This window comes from Pristiophorus japonicus, chromosome 13, assembly GCF_044704955.1.
Source record: "Pristiophorus japonicus isolate sPriJap1 chromosome 13, sPriJap1.hap1, whole genome shotgun sequence".
Classification (NCBI taxonomy): Eukaryota; Metazoa; Chordata; class Chondrichthyes; family Pristiophoridae; genus Pristiophorus; species Pristiophorus japonicus.
Genome location: NC_091989.1, coordinates 89,197,966 through 89,220,642, shown reverse-complemented (window position 1 = coordinate 89,220,642; position 22,677 = coordinate 89,197,966). Strand labels below are relative to the sequence as shown.

General features: G+C 46.6%; 1 protein-coding gene and 1 pseudogene across 1 annotated transcript in view; one reads left to right on the top strand and one right to left on the bottom strand.

Moving 5' to 3' along the window:
• Positions 1-8,398: 8,398 nt before the first annotated feature.
• Positions 8,399-22,677, bottom strand: part of pnp6 (purine nucleoside phosphorylase 6) — a 133,355-nt gene continuing 119,076 nt past the window's right edge. Inside the window, exons 4-6 of the mRNA XM_070897729.1 lie at positions 21,838-22,013; positions 14,398-14,588; positions 8,399-8,938 (exon numbers count right to left, since the gene is read on the bottom strand). Coding sequence (XP_070753830.1) covers positions 8,739-8,938; positions 14,398-14,588; positions 21,838-22,013 — 567 coding nt within the window. The 3' untranslated portion in view covers positions 8,399-8,738. The remainder of the gene's footprint in view (positions 8,939-14,397; positions 14,589-21,837; positions 22,014-22,677) is intronic.
• Positions 19,939-20,177, top strand: LOC139279107 (U2 spliceosomal RNA; annotated as a pseudogene).

Sequence of the window (22,677 nt, the reverse complement as noted above, 5' to 3'; positions counted from 1 at the left end):
GGCTAGCTGGTTGACCCCATGTGGCGGGGTCAGGGTTGCTGGACTCGGGGTTCTGTTCTCTCTTCCCTGAGAGAGACTGCTTGAAGCAGCTTTGCCTCTAAAAGGCAGCAAACGGTTCACAGTACTTGCCGGGTTAGAGTCCTGGGGGTGAGTCATCCGCTTAGGTTTGAGTTGTTCCTGTATCAGCATTGCAAGCTCCTCATATATTTTGGTCATTGTCTTCGCTGGGGCTAGCAAGTCCCTAATAAGGCCAGGGACGGTGGGCCCACAACTGCTGAGCAGGATGGCTCTGCACTTATCAGCCGCGAGGTCGGTGTGTCTCCCGCCAGGTCGTTCGTAATGAAGAAGTGTTCGAGCCTTTCCACAAAGGCCTCCCAATTTTCATCATCGCCGAATTGTTGAAACGTGCCAAGGTTAGTCATTTTCGCGTGGAAATTCGTAATCTCGTCGCCAGTTATTGGGTCTGTAAGCACTCTAGTAATGACTCCACGAGGTAAGGTATTGTACTTGAACTGTGGTGACCTTAGTCCATTTATTACAGCATGGTGTAGCTCCCTTTTATACCTGGTTACCTGTCGTGTACAGGTGACCTCTAGGTCTCCACCAGTTGCATCCTCTGGTGGTACAAGCATACTGTATACAGTGTGAAGATACATCCAGTAGTCTTATGTAACTGTACATTGAATGTACAGGGAGTATATAGTATACATACACAACAGTAGAGGTCGCAGGTTTGGGACAGCCAGTGAGGACAAACATTGTGCAGCCAGTAGGAGAGAGTTGTCACTGCATTACCGGCCATACTATTCCGCTCACCATCTTTACAGTGTTACTAATGGCTCATGCAAAATGCGTCACCATTTCTGTATTATAGGTTGCACAAACCATGCGGGCAGGCTTCCTGCTTCCTGCCATGGAGTGCACGCTCAGTGCCCCGGAGTACTGCAGCCGCACCTGTAGAACGGTGCCACACAACATTTACCCGCATCCAAGCTTTCTCCTTCATGGAAGGTCATATCTAATCTTGGAGTCATCTCAGGCCCACAGACACCTCACCTTTGTGTCAGTTTGGTTTAGCAATTGATTCTGTCCTTGGAGGCAGACGGTGGTGGGTACCGGTCCCACACCAGTACTCGAGCGCACAGCCCAAGCTGACACGGGTGCAGTGCCGGGAGAGTGCTGCATGGTCAGAGGTGCTGTCCTGGGGATCAGACCTTCATCATCATCATCATCATAGGCGGTCCCTCGAAGCGAGGGTGACTTGCTCTCACGCCAAAAAGGGATGAGTTCACAGGTGTTTCAATGAAGGACCTAATATTCCAGATCCCGAACTACATCCTGAAGGGTGGAAGATGCCTGTGGGTGGATTTTTTTTAACGTGGGGTGACCATTGCACACCAACCACCACACGGGCTTGACAGAACTAGGTCTTGGTCCAGTGGCAAGGATTACCCAAAACAACTGGAGACCACCTCTGCTGCACGGACCTAGTGCACACACATATCGCAGTGTGGGCTGGCCCATGCTGCCCCTTGGCCCTCGCCACTTCTGGGCCCCAAACTCGCGCCTCTCCTGGGCCCCGGTCACTTCCCTCTACAAACTCTTGTCGCTCCTTCGCCCCTCCTGCTGTGCCTGCCCGCACTGCAATCAGTGACCTGGCTTTGCAGCCGTCGCCCTCCTGCAGCAGCACGCACTGCTCCCTGCAGTGGTATGCCCCCGCACGCTGCTCCCTCCAATGGCCACGGCCTGGTGAACTTAAACTGAGGCCCTGTCTGCCTGTCCTGGAGGTTCGACTGGTGTTGAAGATCCCGTGGCATCACTTGATGAAGGGGAGGGCGTTCTCCCAGTGTCCTGGCCTACATTCCCCCCTTAACCAACACCTCAAAACAGGTTAGCTTCTCATTCATGTCAAAGCTGTTGTGTGTAAAATAGCGACCACCTTTGCCCACCTACCCCCAGTGACTGATGCATTGTACGAGAGGCCGTTCAGGGGGATGTGTGGGACGATACAACAGCAAGATCCCCTCCTCTATTAATGATTTCAGGGAGTTCATTTTTTTGTTTGTTTTTCCAATAAACACACCACAATGAATCCAAAACATTACGATTTAATTTTATTCAGCCAGGCTGTGCGGTTTAACATCCTGTTTTTACAGGCCAACAATCCCGGGTTACATGTTACATAGAAACATAGAAACATAGAAAATAGGTGCAGGAGCAGGCCATTCGGCCCTTCGAGCCTGCACTGCCATTCAATATGATCATGGCTGATCATTCAACCTCAGTACCCCTTTCCTGCTTTCTCTCCATACCCCCTAGATCCCTTTAGCTGTAAGGGCCATATGTAACTGCCTTTTGAATATATCTGACGAACTGGCCTCAACAACCTTCTGCGGTAGAGAATTCCACAGGTTAACCACTCTCTGAGTGAAGAAGTTTCTCCTCATGTCAGTCCTAAATGGCCTACCCCTTATCCTTAGACTGTGTCCCCTGGTTCTGGACTTCCCCAACATTAGGAACATTCTTCCTGCCTCTAATCTGTCCAATCCCGTCAGAAATGTATATGTTTCTGTGAGATCCCCTGTCATTCTTCTAAACTCCAGTGAATACACAGGCCCAGTTGATCCAGTCTCTCCTCATATGTCAGTCCTGCCATCCCGGGAATCAGTCTGGTGAACCTTCACTGCAGTCCCTCAATAGCAAGAATGTCCTTCCGCAAATTAGGAGACCAAAACTGAATACAATATTCCAGGTGTGGCCTCACCAAGTCTCTGTACAACTGCAATAAGACCTCCCTGCTCCTATACGCAAATCCTCTAACTATGAAGGCCAACATGCCACTTGCCTTCTTCACCGCCTGCTGTACCTACATGCCAAGCTTCAATGACTGATGTACCATGACACCCAGGTCTCGTTGCACCTCCCCTTTTCCTAATGGGTCACCATTCAGATAATAGTCTGACTTCCTGTTTTTACCACCAAAGTAGATAACCTCACACATTTATACTGCATCTGCCATGCATTTGCCCACTCACCTAACCTGTCCAAGTCACCCTGCAGCCTCTTAGCATCCTCCTCACAGCTTACACCGCCACCCAGCTTAGTGTCATCTGCAAACTTGGAGATATTACATTCAATTCCTTCATCTAAATCATTGATGTATATTGTAAATAGCTGGGGTCCCAGCACTGAACCCTGCGGCACCTCACTGGTCACTGCCTGCCATTCTGAAAAGGACCTGACTCTCTGCTTCCTGTCTGCCAACCAGTTTTCTATCCATGTCAATACATTACCCCCAATACCATGTGCTTTAATTTTGCACATTAATCTTAGTAGCACGACGTTCTATTATCACAATAACACCACCCTGGGACCATGAACAACCGGGCACACTCCGCTACAAACACAATGTCAGTCAACCTTTAGGATTCTCACTATTGGTATAAACATTGGCACCTGATCAGAATAAAACTCAGTGCTCGAAAACTCCCAGAGTTAGAGTAAACTCCCAGAGTTAGAGTGAACCCAGAGTTAGAGTGATCCCAGAGTTAGAGTGATCCCAGAGTTAGAGTGATCCCAGAGTTACAGTAATTCCAGAGTTAGAATAATCCCAGAGATAGAGTGAACTCCAAAAATTAGAGTAATCCCAGAGTTACAGTAATCCCAAAATTACGGTAATCCCAGAGTTACAGTAATCCCAAAGTTAGAGTGATCCCAGAGTTACAGTAATCCCAGAGTTACAGTAATCCCAGAGTTAGAGGGGGAGGGTACATATGGTTACCCAATAGAAGACTGTGATTGGTCCTTGGATGGAGGGGGCGGGTACATATGGCCACCCAAGCAGAATTCGACCACCACATTGAGCTCGACACAAAATGCCTGAGGTTTGAACGTGCAAAACAGGATTACAGACACTTATATCGACATAGAGATTGTCCCTTTGGTTGTGTTTTACTCCCCTCTTTCCATGAAGGTATCACAATCAAGTTCAATCCTATTCTCGCTCAGTATCTCCCCACACTCACTTCCCAGCAGGTTCTAGATTCCCTGCAGAGTAACGGAGATGTGGACCGACTGCCGGAGAACTGCAGTGAAGGTGCGTTCGATGAGGTGAGTATCTGACGGGGGTGGATAGTGACCGAGATCAGGAACACAGGTTGATTTTAGCCCCTCTTATAGCTCAGGAACTCTGAGCCCAATTGTAGCAATTGAGGCCCACTAACTAAGCACGGAGCGGGAACCACACTGGGCAAAGGCTGGTGTCCGCCAGTCAATCAGGTACCAGGAAAGCTCCAGCTCCCACTATAGTAAATCAGTAGCAATGCACTTCCTTGTTATTTACAATAGTATGCATTTAAAATAAATAGCAGCTATCTCTGAGACTTCTGCAAGCCTCATGGGGTTAATCCTACTGTGCAAATATAAATAGTAAAAACGCGATGGATGAAATTAGACATGGTGCGTACTCAAAACAGACAGAATCATTTGGGCCGAACACTATGTTACACCCCCAATAGTCACTTCTATTGAAGTGAATGGGACTGAATATCAGGTCCTGATCTCCTCTGCCAAAATTGCTTACAGAATCATTCCGGAACGCAAAAATATACCCCGGCTTCTATTCTCCACTGCTAACCGTCTTTTTAAACCCCTCTCTCCAGTCTCCACCCTCACCTCCGACAATAAGTGTGAGGAGCTCATGGACTTCCGTGTCTCTAAAATCGAGACCGTCCGTTCAGCCGCTTCCCTTCCAATCCCTAGCCCACCGGCCAAACTTCCTCCAAGGATCCCCCCTGCCCCAGCCTCACATCTTTCTCCAGTTTCTCTCTAATCTCCCCTCATTAAGTCTCCGATCTCATCTTGTCCTTGAGACCCACGTCCTGCTCCCTCGACCCTATTCCCACTAAACTGCTGACCACCCAACTTCCTTTACTGGCTCCCATGTTAGCCGACATTGTTAACGGTTCTCTCTCCTCAGGTACTGTTCCCCTCTCCCTCAAATCTGCCGTCATCACCCTCTCCTCAAAAAAACAACCCTCGACCCCTCCGTCTTTGCAAACTACTGCCCCATCTCCAACCTCCCTTTCCTTTCCAAAGTCCTTGCACATGTTGTTGCCTCCCAAATCCGTGCCCATCTGGTGAACCTTCGCTGCACTCCCTCAATAGCAAGAATGTCCTTCTGCAAATTAAGTGACCAAAACTGAACACAATATTCCAGGTGTGGCCTCACCAAGTCTCTGTATAACTGCAGTAAGACCTCCCTGCTCCTATACGCAAATCCTCTAACTATGAAGGCCAACATGCCACTTGCCTTCTTCACCGCCTGCTGTACCTACATGCCAAGCTTCAATGACTGATGTACCATGACACCCAGGTTTCGTTGCACCTCCTCTTTTCCTAATGGGTCACCATTCAGATAATATTCTGTCTTCCTGTTTTTGCCACCAAAGTGGCTAACCTCACATTTATCAACATTAAACTGCATCTGCCATGCATTTGCCCACTCACCTAACCTGTCCAAGTCACCCTGCAGCCTCTTAGCATCCTCCTCACAGATTACACCACCACCCAGCTTAGTGTCATCTGCAAACTTGGAGATATTACATTCAATTTCTTCATCTGAATCATTGATGTATATTGTAAATAGCTGGGGTCCCAGCACTGAGCCCTGCGGCACCCCACTGCCTACCATTCTGAAAAGAACCCAACTCTCTGCTTCCTGTCTGCCAACCAGTTTTCTATCCATGTCAATATATTACCCCCAATACCATGTGCTTTAATTTTGCACACTAATCTTAGTTCCAAGACGTTCTGTTATCACACTAACACCACCCTGGGACCATGAACAACCGGGCACACTCCGCTACAAACACAATGTCAGTCAACCTTTAGCATTCTCACTATTGGTATAAACATTGGCACCTGGTCAGAATAAAACTCAGTGCTCGAAAACTCCCAGAGTTACAATAATTAGAGTAAACTCCCAGAGTTAGAGTGAACCCAGAGTTACAGTAATCCCAGAGTTACAGTAATCCCAGAATTACAGTAAACTCCAAGTTAGAGTGATCCCAGAGTTACAGTAAACTCCGAATTAGAGTGATCCCAGAGATAGAGTGAACTCCCAAAATTAGAGTAATCCCAGAGTTACAGTAATCCCAGAATTATAGTAATCCCAGAGTTAGAGTGATCCCAGAGTTAGAGTGATCCCAGAGTTAGAGTGATCCCAGAGTTACAGTAATCCCAGAATTAGAGTAATCCCAGAGTTACAGTAATCCCAAAATTACGGTAATCCCAGAGTTACAGTAATCCCAAAGTTAGAGTGATCCCAGAGTTACAGTAATCCCAGAGTTAGAGGGGGAGGGTACATATGGTTACCCAATAGAAGACTGTGATTGGTTCTTGGATGGAGGGGGCGGGTACATATGGCCACCCAAGCAGAACGCGACCATCACATTGAGCTCGACACAAAATGCCTGAGGTTTGAACGTGCAAAACAGGATTACAGACACTTATATCGACATAGAGATTGTCCCTTTGGTTGTTTTACTCCCTTCTTTCCATGAAGGTATCACAATCAAGTTCAATCCTATTCTCGCTCAGTATCTCCCCACACTCACTTCCCAGCAGGTTCTAGATTCCCTGCAGAGTAACGGAGATGTGGACCGACTGCCGGAGAACTGCAGTGAAGGTGCGTTCGATGAGGTGAGTATCTGACGGGGGTGGATCAGGAACACAGGTTGATTTTAGCCCCTCTTATAGCTCAGGAACTCTGAGCCCAATTGTAGCAATTGAGGCCCACTAACTAAGCACGGAGCGGGAACCACACTGGGCAAAGGCTGGTGTCCGCCAGTCAATCAGGTACCAGGAGAGCTCCAGTTCCCACTATAGTAAATCAGTAGCAATGCACTTTCTTGTTATTTACAATAGTATGTATTTAAAATAAATAGCAGCTATCTCTGAGACTTCTGCAAGCCTCATGGGGTTAATCCTACTGTGCAAATATAAATAGTAAAAACTCGATGGATGAAATTGGACATGGTGCGTACTCAAAACAGACAGAATCATTTGGGCCGAACATTATGTTACACCCCCAATAGTCACTTCTATTGAAGTCAATGGGACTGAATATCAGGTCCTGATCTCCTCTGCCAAAATCGCTCAGTATTACAGAATCATTCCGGAACGCAAAAATATACCCCAGCTTCTATTCTCCACTGCTAACCGTCTTCTTAAACCCCTCTCTCCAGTCTCCACCCTCACCTCCGACAATAAGTGTGAGGAGCTCATGGACTTCCGTGTCTCTAAAATCGAGACCGTCCGTTCAGCCGCTTCCCTTCCAATCCCTAGCCCACCGGCCAAACTTCCTCTCAGGATCTCCCCTGCCCCAGTCTCACATCTTTCTCCAGTTTCTCTCTAATCTCCCCTCATGAACTCTCCGATCTCATCTTGTCCTTGAGACCCACGTCCTGCTCCCTCGACCCTATTCCCACTAAACTGCTGACCACCCAACTTCCTTTACTGGCTCCCATGTTAGCCGACATTGTTAACGGTTCTCTCTCCTCAGGTACTGTTCCCCTCTCCCTCAAATTTGCCGTCATCACCCCTTCCTCAAAAAAACAACCCTCGACCCCTCCGTCTTTGCAAACTACCGCCCCATCTCCAACCTCCCTTTCCTCTCCAAAGTCCTTGACCATATAGTTGCCTCCCAAATCCGTGCCCATCTTTCCCGGAACTCTATGATTGAATCCCTCCAATCAGGCTTCCGCCCCTGCCACAGTACCAAAACGGCTCGCATCAAAGTCACAAATGACACCCTTTATGACAAAGGCAAACTATCCCTCCTCATCCTTTTTGACTTGTTTTTTGGATGGGCGGAGTGTATATCGTGTGGGGGGTATATATCGGTGGGTGTATTGCGGGGGAGGGGGGGATGTATATTAGGTGGGGTATATCAGGTGGGCTATATTGGGCGGGGTATATCGGGGGGTGTATATCGGGGTGGGGTATATCAGGCAGGGTATATCGGGTGGGTATATCGGGGGAGTATATCAGGGGGGGGAGTATATCAGGAGGGGAGTATATCGGGGGGCGGGGTATATCGGGGGGGATATCGTGCAGAGTATATCGGGGGGTATATCGGGCAGAGTATATCGGGGGGGTACATCGGGCGGGGTGTAATGAGCGGGGTATATCAGCAGAGTATATCGGGGGGTATAGCGGTATATCGGCGGGGGTATATCGGGCAGGGTCTATCGGGCGGCCTATATCGGGGGTGTATATCGGGGGAGTACATCGGGGGGTATATCGGGGGGGTATATCGGGGGGGGGGTATATCGGGGGGGTATATCGGGGAGGGATATATCGGGCGGGGTATATTGGGTGGGGTATATCGGGGGGGTATATCGGGGAGGGATATATCGGGCGGGGTATATTGGGTGGGGTATATCGGGGGGGTATATCGGGGGGTATATCGGGCGGGGTATATCGGGGGGTATATCGGGGGGGGGTGTATCGGGGGGGGTGTATCGGGGGGGTGTATCGGGGGGGTGTATCGGGGGAGGGGGGTAAATCGGGGGGGGGGGGGGTATATCGGGCGGGGTATACTGATCAACCGATGCGATTCTGCCTGTTTGGTGGCCTGTCCATGTCCGATTTGACCCCTATTTGTTAACGATATGCTTGCTGCAGCATTGCCTGGATGCGCGACAAATGGCATTTCTTGTTATGCCGCTTGTTCCTCAGTCCATCCTCCCCACCAGGTTGCTGACCAGTGTTTGGAGGGCCTCCGCTCTGACCTTGGCAGTCTGGAGCACCTCCTCGTGGTTTGCCTTCTCTGGGCTGCCGTACTCCGTCACGACCTTGTTGGTGATGAGGGAGATGCCAAACACTCTCATGCCGCAGTGTCGAGCGAGGACCACCTCTGGCACCGTGCTCATACCTACAGAGACAAACACAGAAAAACAGAAGAATTACGAGCAGGAGTAGGCCATTCGGCCCCTCAAGCCTGATCCACCATTCAATAAGATCAAGGCTGATCTTCTACCTAAACTCCACTTTCCTGCACTATCCCCATTTCCCTTGATTCCCTTAATATCCAAAAATCTATCGATCTCTGTCTTGAATATACTCAAAGACTGAGCCTCCACAGCCCTCTGGGGTAGATAATTCTAAAGATTCACCACCCTCTGAGTGAAGAAGTTTCTCCTCATCTCAGTCCTAAATGGCCGACCCCTTACCCTGAGACAGTGACCCCTGGTTCTAGACTCCCCAGCCAGAGGAAACAACCTCCCTGCATCTACCCTGTCAAGCCCTGTAAGAATTTTGTATGTTTCAATGAGATCACCTCTCGTTCTTCTAAACTCTAGAGAATATAGGCTGAGTCTACTCAATCTCTCCTCATAGGACAATCCCCCATCCCAGGAATCAGTCTGGTGAACCTTTGTTGCACTCCCTCTATGGCAAGTATATCCTTCCTTAGGTAAGGAGACCAAAACTGTACACAATACTCCAGGTGTGGTCTCACCAGGGCCCTATATAATTGCAGTAAGGTGTCTTGGGGCCGAAATTGCCCTCGTCCTTAAGCACCATTACTGCCTGTAAGAGGTGGGACTGAAGTGGAGAGGTCTCACCGACCAGGGGCAGAAGGATGGGCCAACCTGACCGACATTGCCCCCTGGGTTGGGAGCGGCAGGAACGGGTTACCGTCTGTTTTCCTGCCGTGCCGGGCAGTTACAGACCCCCGCGTGGAATTACCCTGCGGGAGAGGTGCCGGCGCTCGGTGCCACTGGCAGCTTTCCCCGGCGGGGGCCGTCTGTGACGGAGCGGCGTGTCTGCCCTTAAAGGGGAGGTGGCACTGTCAGCAACTCCATGTTATTTTTTTATTGTCGGCCGACTGCCAGGTTGGGCCGACAATTCAGGCCGCTAGCCCGGCCCAAACCCTCCCTGGTGGCCCGGTGTTTGCCACTGAAGTGGCTGAAGAGCTCGCAGTAGCACTCCCCTTTAACTGACCGCACCGTTGATGATTCGGAGCGAGGGCCGTACCGACCGGCCCCGCCCCTCCAACGACAGCAACACCGCTCCGACTGCAAGCAGTCCACAAACACCAGGAAATCGCCAGATTCTCCACCCCGCGGATCGGGCCTACATGTGACTCCAATCCCACACCAAGGTGGTTCGCTCTTCCCTGCCCAGCGATCTGGCCCAGCGAGCCCCTCAGGTGTATCATTCAGGTTGGGCAATAAATGCCAGGCCCAGTGGAATGATCCAGGGCTTTAACAACATAAGAACATAAGAAATAGGAGCAGGAGTAGGCCATATGGCCCCTCGAGCCTGCTCCGCCATTTAATACGATCATGGCTGATCTGATCCACTCCAGTGGACTCAGGTCCACTTCCCTGCCCGCTCCCCATAACCCCTTAATCCCTTATCGGTTAAGAAACTGTCTATTTCTGTCTTAAATTTATTCAATGTCCCACCTTCCACAGCTCTCTGAGGCAGCGAATTCCACAGATTTACAACCCTCTGAGAGAAGACATTTCTCCTCATCTCAGTTTTAAATGGGCGGCCCCTTATTCTAAGATCATGCCCTCTAGTTTTAGTCTCCCCCATCAGTGGAAACATCCTCTCTGCATCCACCTTGTCAAGCCCCCTCATAATATTATACATTTTGATAAGATCATCTCTCATTCTTCAGAATTGCAATGAGTAGAGGCCCAACCTACTCAACCTTTCCTCATAAGTCAACCCCCTCATCCCCGGAATCAACCGAGTGAACCTTCTCTAAACTGCCTCCGCACAGGGACGTAGGATCCGGGGTGACAGGGAGAGAGCACTGCAGCCCAGCCTGGTCATCCCAACATTCAGAAATTCCATTTATGGGCGACACAACTCAAGGTCATGAATTAGTCAAATTTCAGGACATCCCGGAAACTCTCCTTTGGGATTTAAAAATAATCTGGGAGTCAGTTTGAAAATCCGAGAAAGTCGAAAGGAAACAAATGATTTGAAACTTCTACGAGATTGGCACCGGCCCATGATGGGAACAATAATTGGACCTGAAATTCCGCTCGGAGGCTTTCTTCGATCGAATGCCTCCGATCCGAGAATGTTTTTCCAGAAGTACCTGGTGGTCCTGGAGATGCCTGTGATTGTGCTTGGAGGCCTTCTTTCCCCACATCACAGCATGTGCCTGTCCTCGCGGTTCACACACACAAGCTGGAGCTGGAGTCACATGGGCCTGGACAACCAATCAGGGTAGAGTATTCTCATCGATAGCGATGGGAATTCTGTAACTCTGAGTTCCGATTACTAGCACTGAGAAAAAAAACACCCAAACACAACACAACAAACCAAAAACTACCTCACAACTCCAAAACCAACTGAAATTAAAGTTAATCAAATGTTTTATAAAAAATATATATTTTGGGGATTTCTTTTTTATATCTTTTAATAGGGTCCAAAATAAACCTACCTTGATGGACAGGGCCCTCACTCTAAAAATGTGTGTTTAAATTTTATTTTTATGTGTTTTAAAACTCTTACGCAGGCGTAAGATTAAAGGACAATTGCTGGGCAAGAATTGGGCAAATAGCGCAATCTCTCCCGCGCAAATGTCCTTTTCCCGGGTATGCGGAGGATCTGTCTAGAGAAATCTTGACTGATCGGAAAAAAGAGTTTTCGGCGCATGTACATTGAGCGGCGAACACCGGCTTCTGCGAGGCTTCGCCAGGTCCGTACGCGCCCCGTACACGCTCCGTACACACTCCCCTACGCACTCCCCTGTACGCACTCACCCCATACGGACCCAGCAAAGTCGGGATTTTACAGCCAATACATTCTTTATAAAGGGTTCATTTCCCTGTTGAGGAGTAAAGTGGAGGGGTACTTTCTGTAAATATATAACTGGCTGTTAGGCAAAATAAATGAGTTTAAATTCTGAAGATGTGATACTCCATTCAAACAAGGAGCTGAGAGATCAATCAGGGTACTTTCTAAATTGTGAAAAGCTAAAAACAGTGGATGGCCAAAGAGATTTTGGGGGTTCAGGTATATAGATCATTAAAACGTCATGAACAGGTACAGAAAATAATCAAAAAGGCTAATGGAATGCTGGCCTTTAAATCTAGAGGACTAGAATACAAGGGGGTAGAAGTTATGCTACACAAAGCCCTGGTTAGACCACACCTGGAGCACTGTGAGCAGTTCTGGGCACCACACCTTCGGGAGGATATATTGGCCTTGGAGGGAGTGCAGTGTAGATTTACCAGAATGATATCCGCACTCCAAGGGTTAAGTTATGAGGAGAAATTACACAAAGTAGGGTTGTATTCCCTAGAATTTATAAGGTTAAGGGGTGATCTGATCGAAGTTTTCAGGATATTACGGGGAACAAAGAGGGTAGATAGAGAGAAACTATTTCTGCTGGTTGGGGATTCTAGGACCATGGGGCACAGTCTAAACATTAGAGCCAGGCCTTTCAGGAGTGAAATTAGGAAACACTTCTACACTTCTACAGCAGGCAGTAAAGAAAGCAAATGACATGTTGGCCTTCATAGCGAGGGGATTTGAGTATAGGAGCAGGGAGGTCTTATTGCAGTTGTACAGGGCCTTGGTGAGACCACACCTTGAGTATTGTGTGCAGTTTTGGTCTCCTAATCTGAGGAAGGACAGCCTTGCTATTGAGGGAGTGCAACGAAGGTTCACCAGACTGATTCCCGGGATGGTAGGACTGATATATGAAGAAAGACTGGATCGACTAAGCTTATATTCACTGAAATTTAGAAGAATGAGAGGGGATCCCATAGAAACATATAAAATTCTGACGGGACTGGACAGGTTAGATGCAGGAAGAATGTTCCCGATGTTGGGGAAGTCCAGAACCAGGTGTCACAGTCTAAGGATAAGGAGTAAGCCATTTAGGACTGAGATGAGGAGAAACCTTTTCACCCAGAGAATTGTGAACCTGTGGAATTCTCTACCACAGAAAGTTGTTGAGGCCAGTTCGTTGGATATATTCAAAAGGGAGTTAGATATGGCCCTTACAGCTAAAGGGATCAGGGGGTATGGGGAGAAAGCGGGAAAGGGGTACTGAGGTTGCATGATCAGCCATGATCTTATTGAAAGGTGGTGCAGGCTCGAAGGGCCAAATGTCCTAGTCCTGCACCTAGTTTCTATGTTTCTATGTTTCAAAGGGTGGTAGAAGTTTGGAGCTCTCTTCTGCAAAAGGAAATTGATACTAGATCAATTGTTATTTTTTTAATTTTTTGTTAACCAAAGGTATTAAGGAATATGGCCCACATGTGGGTATATGGCATTAGATTGCAGATCAGTCATGATCTCATTGAATGGTGGGACAGGTTCGAGGTCTGAATGGCCTGCTCTTGTGCCTTTATTCCTTCCTATGTAGGTAAGGTTGATGAATGATGCAGGTTTTCCTGGGTACATTATAGAAAGCTTACCGGGATCTCAAGTCTAGGATAGGCATTCTATCTGGGAGTTGGGATTGTCCATGAGAGTAATTCTAAAATACAAGTGGCACAATAATACATGGTTAAAGAAACAAATGTGTAACATACTGCTCTGTCACGCATTGCCATGATCTGCCAAACATTTATCCAGTTCTTTAGATGTAGATATAAGTGGGCTCAGTGACGGGTTTAAAATCAAAACGAGATGAGAAGAATTCCCCCGCCCTCTGGAATACTGGGCAGACACCCAGAAACAGCAGTTGATGCAATGCCAATGAACTCAAAAAGGATAAATGTTAGGCTAGGAGAAGATCGGAAGTAGCAGGGTGAAAAGCGGAGAGAGAGAGAGAGAGAGAGAGAGAGAGAGATGGCCAAATTCTTTATGGGACACAAATCTCCTGGTACTGGGGGCCGGAGGGCGTTGTCTGTCCGAAGGGGCAGATATAGGGGAGATGGGGAGATATTGTGGAGTAGCAACTTTGGGGCTCAGGCAGTACTTAGACCGAACTTCCCGTCAGGAGATTAACCATGTTGGATGGAGCCAGTGATGGGGCTGATACCCGATTCAGTATGGTTCACACAGTCGCTTTCCGCCGATTAAATCCATTGAGAAGAGTTGTGAAATTATAGTATCATAGAATCGTACAGCACAGAAGGAGGCCATTCAGCCCATCGTGTCGGTGCCGGCTCTTTGAATGAGCTGTCCAAGCAGTCCCACCCCTTCCTGTTCTTCCCCACAGCCCCGCAAACAGTTCAATTTCAAGCATTTATCCAAACCCCTTTTGAAAGATATTATTGAATCTGCTTCCACCACCCTTTCCGGCAGAGCATTCCGGATAACAACAACGCGCTGCGAGATTAGCGGGAATGGGTAATGCTAAGGCACAGCAGGAGGCCACGGCCTTTTGTAAAGTTAGTGTGTGGAGCTCACCTACGGCATCTGCTCCCAGTATTTTCAACATGCGAGACTCTGCAATCGTCTCATAGGAAGGACCGGCCAGCATGCAGTACACCCCCTCACGGACAAAGTCTTGGTACCCCAGCTCCACGGCACTGTTCACAGCCATCTGGCGAAAGGTCCCATCATAAGCGTCTGACATACATGGGAATCGCGGGCCGAACCTGAGAATGGGCGGCAGAGGGTTAGATACAATAGCCCGCAATATGCCCCAAATTACCCCGAGATATCCCCCCAAAATATACTGTGATATCCCCAAATATACTGTGTAATACCTAAATATTCCGTGATATCCCCCAAAATATACTGCGATATCCCCAAATATACTGTGTAATACCTAAATATTCCGTGATATCCCCAAATATACTGCGATATCCCCCAAATGTACTGCGATATCCATAAAATATACCATGAAATACCCAAAATATCCCCCAAATTACCCCGAGATATCCCCAAATGTACCGTGACGTCCCCCAAATAACCCCGAGATATCCCCAAATATACCGTGATATCACCAAATAGACCCCAAATTACCCCGAGAATCCCCCAAAATATACTGTGATATCCCCCAATTATACCGTGCTATCGTCCAAACATACCTTGATATCGCCCAAACATACCTTGATATCCTCCAAATATACCGTGATATCCCCAAAATATACTGTGATATCCCCAAATATACCGTGATAACCCCCAAAATATACCGTGATAACCCCCCAAAATATACCTATATCCCCCAAATATACTGTGATATCCCCAAATATACCGTGAAAATCCCCAATATATACTGTGGTATCCCCAAATATACCGTGATATCCCCCAAATATACCGTGATATCCCCAAAATATACTGTGATATCCCCCAAATATACCGATAACCCTCAAAATATACTGTGGTATCCGCAAATATAGTGTGATATCCCCAAATATACTGTGATATTCCCCAAATATACCGTGATATCCCCCAAAATATACTGTGATATCCCCAAATATACCGTGATATCCCCCAAATCTACCGTGATATCCCCCAAATCTATCGTGATATCCCTCAAATTACCCCGAGATATCCCCAAATATACCGTGATGTCACCAAATATACCCCAAATTACCCTGAGAATCCCCCAAAATATACTGTGATATCCCCCAATTATACCGTGCTGTTGCCCAAATATACCTTGATATCCCCCAAATATACCGTGATATCCCTAAATATATCATGATATCCCCCAAAATATACTGTGATATCCCCAAAAATAGTGATATCCCCCAAATATAGTGTGATATCCCCCAAAATATACCGCGATATCCCCAAAATATATTGTCGTATCCCCAAAATATACTGTGGTATCCCCAAAATATACTGTGATATCCCCAAATATACCGTGATAACCCCCAAAATATACCGTGATAAACCCCAAAATATACCTATATCCCCCAAATATACTGTGATATCCCCAAATATACCGTGAAAACCCAAAAAATATATTGTGGTATCCCCAAATATACTGTGATATCCCCCAAAATATACCGTGATTTCCCCAAAATATACCGATAACCCCCAAAATATACCGATAACCCCCAAAATATACTGTGGTATCCGCAAATATAGTGTGATATCCCCAAATATACTGTGATATCCCCCAAATATACTGTGATATCCCCCAAAATATACTGTGATATCCCCAAATATACCACGATCCCCCAAAATGTACTGTAATATCCCCCAAATATACTGTGATATCCCCAAATATACCACGATATCCCCAAAATATACTATAATATCTCCCAAAATATACTGTGATATCCCCAAATAAACTGTGATATCCCCAAATATACTATGATATCCGCAAAATATACTGTGGTATCCGCAAATATAGTGTGATATCCCAAATATACTGTGATATTCCCGAAATATACCGTGATATCCCCCAAAATATACTGTGATATCCCCAAATATACCGTGATATCCCCCAAATCTACCGTGATATCCCTCAAATTACCCCGAGATATCCCCAAATATACCGTGATGTCACCAAATATACCCCAAATTACCCCGAGGATCCCCCAAAATATACTGTGATATCCCCCAATTATACCGTGCTGTTGCCCAAATATACCTTGATATCCCCCAAATATACCGTGATATCCCTAAATATATCATGATATACCCCAAAATATACCGTGATATCCCCAAATATACCGTGATATCTGCAAATATACTGTGATATCCCCCAAACATAACGTGATATCCCCAAAAATATTGAGATATCCCCCAAATATAGTGTGATATCCCCCAAAATATACCGCGATATCCCCAAAATATATTGTCGTATCCCCAAAATATACTGTGGTATCCCCAAAATATACTGTGATATCCCCAAATATACCGTGATAACCCCCAAAATATACCGTGATAAACCCCAAAATATACCGATAACCCCCAACATATACTGTGGTATCCGCAAATATAGTGTGATATCCCCAAATACACTGTGATATTCCCCAAATATACCATGATATCCCCCAAAATATACTGTGATATCCCCAAATATACCGTGATATCTCCCAAATCTATCGTGATATCCCCCAAATTACCCCGAGATATCCCCAAATATACCGTGATGTCACCAAATATACCCCAAATTACCCCGAGAATCCCCCAAAATATACTGTGATATCCCCCAATTATACCGTGCTGTCGCCCAAATATACCTTGCTAGCCCCCAAATATACCGTGATATCCCTAAATATATCATGATAGCCCCCAAAATATACCGTGATATCCCCAAATATACCGTGATATCCCCCAAACATAACGTGATATCCCCCAAAATATACTGTGATATCCCCAAAAATATTGTGATATCCCCCAAATATAGTGTGATATCCCCCAAAATATACCGCGATATCCCCAAAATATATTGTCGTATCCCCAAAATATACTGTGGTATCCCCAAAATATACTGTGGTATCCCCAAATATACCGTGATAACCCCCAAAATATACCGTGATAAACCCCAAAATATACCTATATCCCCCAAATATACTGTGATATCCCCAAATATACCGTGAAAATCCCAAAAATATACTGTGGTATCCCCAAATATACTGTGATATCCCCCAAAATATACCGTGATATCCCCAAAATATACCGATAACCCCCAAAATATACCGATAACCCCCAAAATATACTGTGGTATCCGCAAATATAGTGTGATATCCCCAAATATACTGTGATATCCCCCAAATATACCGTGATTTCCCCCAAAATATACTGTGATATCCCCAAATATACCACGATATCCCCAAAATATACTGTGATATCCCCCAAAATGTACTGTAATATCCCCCAAATATACTGTGATATCCCCAAATATACCACGATATCCCCAAAATATACTATGATAACTCCCAAAATATACTGTGATATCCCCAAATATACTGTGATATCCCCAAATAAACTGATATCCCCAAATAAACTGTGATATCCCCAAATATACTGTGATATCCCCAAAATATACTGTGGTATCCGCAAATATAGTGTGATATCCCCAAATATACTGTGATATTCCCCAAATATACCATGATATCCCCCAAAATATACTGTGATATCCCCAAATATACAGTGATATCTCCCAAATCTATCGTGATATCCCCCAAATTACCCCGAGATATCCCCAAATATACCGTGATGTCACCAAATATACCCCAAATTACCCCGAGAATCCCCCAAAATATACTGTGATATCCCCCAATTATACCGTGCTGTCGCCCAAATATACCTTGATATCCCCCAAATATACCGTAATATCCCTAAATATATCATGATATCCCCCAAAATATACCGTGATATCCCCAAATATACCGTGATATCCCCCAAACATAACATGATATCCCCCAAAATATACTGTGATATCCCCAAAAATATTGTGATATCCCCCAAATATAGTGTGATATCCCCCAAAATACACCGCGATATCCCCAAAATATATTGTCATATCCCCAAAATATACTGTGGTATCCCCAAAATATACTGTGATATCCCCAAATATACCGTGATAACCCCCAAAATATACTGTGATAAACCCCAAAATATACTGTGATATCCCCCAAAATATACCGTGATATCCCCAAAATATACCGATAACCCCTAAAATATACCGATAACCCCCAACATATACTGTGGTATCCGCAAATATAGTGTGATATCCCCAAATATACTGTGATATCCCCCAAAATGTACTGTAATATCCCCCAAATATACTGTGATATCCCCAAATATACCACGATATCCCCAAAATATACTATGATATCTCCCAAAATATACTGTAATATCCCCAAATATACTGTGATATCCCCAAATAAACTGATATCCCAAATAAACTGTGATATCCCCAAATATACTGTGATATCCCCAAATAAACTGTGATATCCCCAAATATACTGTGATATCCCCAAATAAACAGTGATATCCCCCACATATACCATGGTACCCCCAAAATAGACTGTGGTATCCCCGAAATATACTGTGATATCCCCAAAATATACCGTGATAGCCCCCAAATACAGCAAATGTCTGGGTTTGAGACAGGAGGATAGATTTCTACAAATACATGCAGCAAGATCTCAAATTGTAAACTCATCCAACTGGCAACACATCTGACAGTGCAGCACTCCCACAGTACTGGACTGGGAGTGTCAGCCTAGATTTATATGCTCAAGTTGGTGGAGTGGGACTTGAACCCACAACCTTCTGACTCAGAGGCGAGTGTGCTACACTTGGAGTAACGTGAACAGTTCTGATGTCCATATTATAAAAAGGATATACAGGCGCTGGAAAAAGTGCAAAAAGATTTTCTAGAATAATATCAGAACAGCGAGGTTACTGCTATCAGGGAAAATTGAACAAGCTGGGATTCTTTCCTCTAGAACAGAGAAGTTTGCAGGCTGACCTGATACGGGTTTGATAGGATAGATGTAGAGAAGATGTTTCCATTTGCAGGGAGATCAAAAGCTAAGGGCCATCAATATAAGCTAATCACCAGTGAATCCAATAGGGAATTCAGGAGAAACTTCTTCACTCAGAAATGCTTAGAATGTGGAACTCGCTACCACAGGGAGTAGTTGAGGCTGCGCTTGATTTGTGAGTCATGTCTGGCATGCGGAGGATGTGGCCCGCCCAACGGAGCTGGTCGAGTGTGGTCAGTGCTTCGATGCAGGGGATGTTGGCCTGAGCGAGAACACTGACGTTGGTGCGTCTGTCCTCCCAGGGGATTTGCAGGATTTTGCGGAGACATCCTACACGGCAAGGGAGCCCCAGGTGGGCAGAGGAAACGTTTCAGGGACACCCTCAAAGCCTCCCTGATAAAGTGCAACATTCCCACCGACAACTGGGAGTCCCTGGCTAAAGACCGCCCTAATAGTGGAAGTGCATCCGGGAGGGCACTGAGCACCTCGAGTATCGTCGTCGAGAGCATGCAGAAATCAAGCACAGGCAGCGGAAGGAGCATGCGGCAAACCTGTCCCACCAGCCTTTTGGCTAAGATCAAGTGTAGTACCGTTTCTGACCAGCCACCATGACCTCCGGGTGGTTTCTCCCTGGTCAGGAAGGTATATGCTTGCATTTTTGGAAACAGGAGGTGGGTGGGGAGGTTTGACCCATCCACCTCCACGGAGGTGTGTGGGGGACCTGACCCATCCACCTCCATGGCACGAACCTGGTATTGCAGTACTTCCAGGAACGGTGCAGTGGCTCTAGGCCTTTTGGCTAAGAGCATTGGCGCAGAGTGATCCTTGGCATGTGCAAGGTGACCTCTGGCGTTTGTGATTTGACAAAGAATTGGAACGATTGGCTACGAATTTAGAAAAAAAAAAAAAAAAACCTGTCCCACCCACCCCTTCCCTCAACCACTGTCTGTCCCACCTGTGACAGAGACTGTAATTCTCGTATTGGACTGTTCAGTCACCTGAGAACTCACTTTTAGAGTGGAAGCAAGTCTTCCTCAATTCCGAGGGACTGCCTATGATGATGAGGCTGCAGTGAGGGTAAGTAATGTCGACCTCAGCTAAGTGTGAATGTTTAAATTTTTTTTTTTGTGATTTGCGTTGTGGTGGCCTGAGTTATTTATTGGGAATGTTTTTGGTGAGTTTTTCCATTTTTTTTCTCTCCCTAGGCCTCTCTCAGAGCGCTGCGAGGCTAGCTGTTTATCTCGGGATTTTCCCATGCTCAGCCGGCCTAGCACCCTGACAGATGTGTGCAACACCTCCCTTCGCACTTTACCCCACTCTCAGGGCCCAGCTGCCCAATTTTGCTGACTGAGGCACAAACTGTTCCCGTGTGCAAACTTTATCACCCTGCCGCAAAGCCGAAAATCCAGACCATAATGTAATGTGTCCTCTGGTTACCGACCCTTAAAGCAAATCTGGAACTAAAATATTGGTATCCGTAAAAATAAAAGTGGCCATGAAGCTGCTGGATTGTTGTAAAAACCCAATCGGTTCAGTAATGCCTGTTGGGGAAGCCAACCTGCCATCCTTACCCGGTCTGGGCCTATAGGTGACTCCTGTTCCACACCAATGTGGTTCACTCTGAACTTCCCTCTGAAGTGGCACAGCAAAGCTCCCGGCCGTATCAAACCGCAGCGGTTCAAGAAGAGGATCCAGCACCACCTTCTCAGGGCAACTAGGGATCGACAATAAATGCTGTGCTTGCCAGTGAATGCCCATATCCCAAGAATGAAAGAGAGAAAATTAAACAAACAGAAAACAGAATCTGGGAAGTGTAGTCAGACCTTTTCTTTGCTCCTTTCACTTTACAGCCAGCAAAAGCCACTCTCTCTGAAACTCCGGGCAACTCCAGATCACAAAGAGAGGAGGTGCATGATTGGCTGCACCATTCTGCAGCCTCCAGTAGGAGGCACCAGTGAGAATGCTGCCCTCTGAGGAAGTGACCAGGGAGAGGACACTCTGGAACTGCCCCATTTACGTTTCAGGGCCTATTACACAGCACCAGAGCTACAAGGCAGCTGAGCAAAGGTGGAGGTTTGCAAGTCATGACCCGCGGGGTTCGGGCTGACTCCCCGATCGGTTGAGGATGTCGGTTGAGGATCAGGTTGGGTTTGGCTACGACGCCTTTCAGGGTCGCATAGTCTCCTGGGCTCACACAGAAAGAATTGGGCAATGTACTGGAGGGTGGCCAGCAGCCCAGGACACTATAACCCAGCAACAATCAGGGGAGAAAAATGGACGGAGGTGGAAATGCGATTCTGGATTCCACAATCTATAACGGTGAATAGTTGAGGTTATATTAAAGAGAATTGGGTTTAAAAAGTACCAGAGTTGAATATTTTATTGATACCCACCAATTGTACAGAATGCTCGCCCCCTGTACAGGGGCCTGTCCTTGTTAACTCACCTCTCTTCATTGCTGCCGCACAGTGGGTTCTGGCCCCCGAAGCCGGGCATGTTGATGTGATCCCTGATGAACATGATATCACCCACGTTGAATTGCTCATTCAGACCCCCGGCAGCATTGGTCACGATCAGAGCTTCAATGCCCATCAGGTGAAAAACCCGAATGGGAAAGGTCACCTGTGAACAAGTGCAGCCCATTACAGTCCCGGTAACAGTGCGACCCATTACAGTCCCGGTAACAGTATGCCCCATTACAGTCCGGGTGACAGTGCGCCCCATTACAGTCCAGGTGACAGTGCGCCCCATTACAGTCCCGGTAACAGCGCACTTCATTACAGTCCCAGTAACAGTGCAGCCCATTACAGTCCCGATAACAGTGCGCCCCATTACAGTCCCGATAACAGTGCGCCCCATTACAGTCCCGGTAACAGTGCACCCCATTACAGTCCCGGTAACAGTGGGGTCCATTACAGTCCCGGTAACAGTGCGGCCCATTACAATACAGTATTCTTGATCAGAGGTTTCAATGAAGTGGAAGAGCATTTTCTAAAAAGGTCCTAAATATTGGTAGTAAACTGATTCACCATAAGTGGTGAAAAGTGCATTGGAAGGAAGAATGCATGAGATCATACAGAAGCAGATGGAAGATTGGCTGATTTTTTTTTCCCAAGAATTTCATATGCATCACAGTGCAGCCCATTACAGTCCCATTAACAGTGCGGCCCATTACAGTCCCAGTAACAGTGCGGCCCATTACAGTCCTGATAATGGAGGATGCTGTTACAGCCATGGTAACGGTGGAAGCATTAATGGGAAAGAATACTTTAGGTGGAGGTAGTTT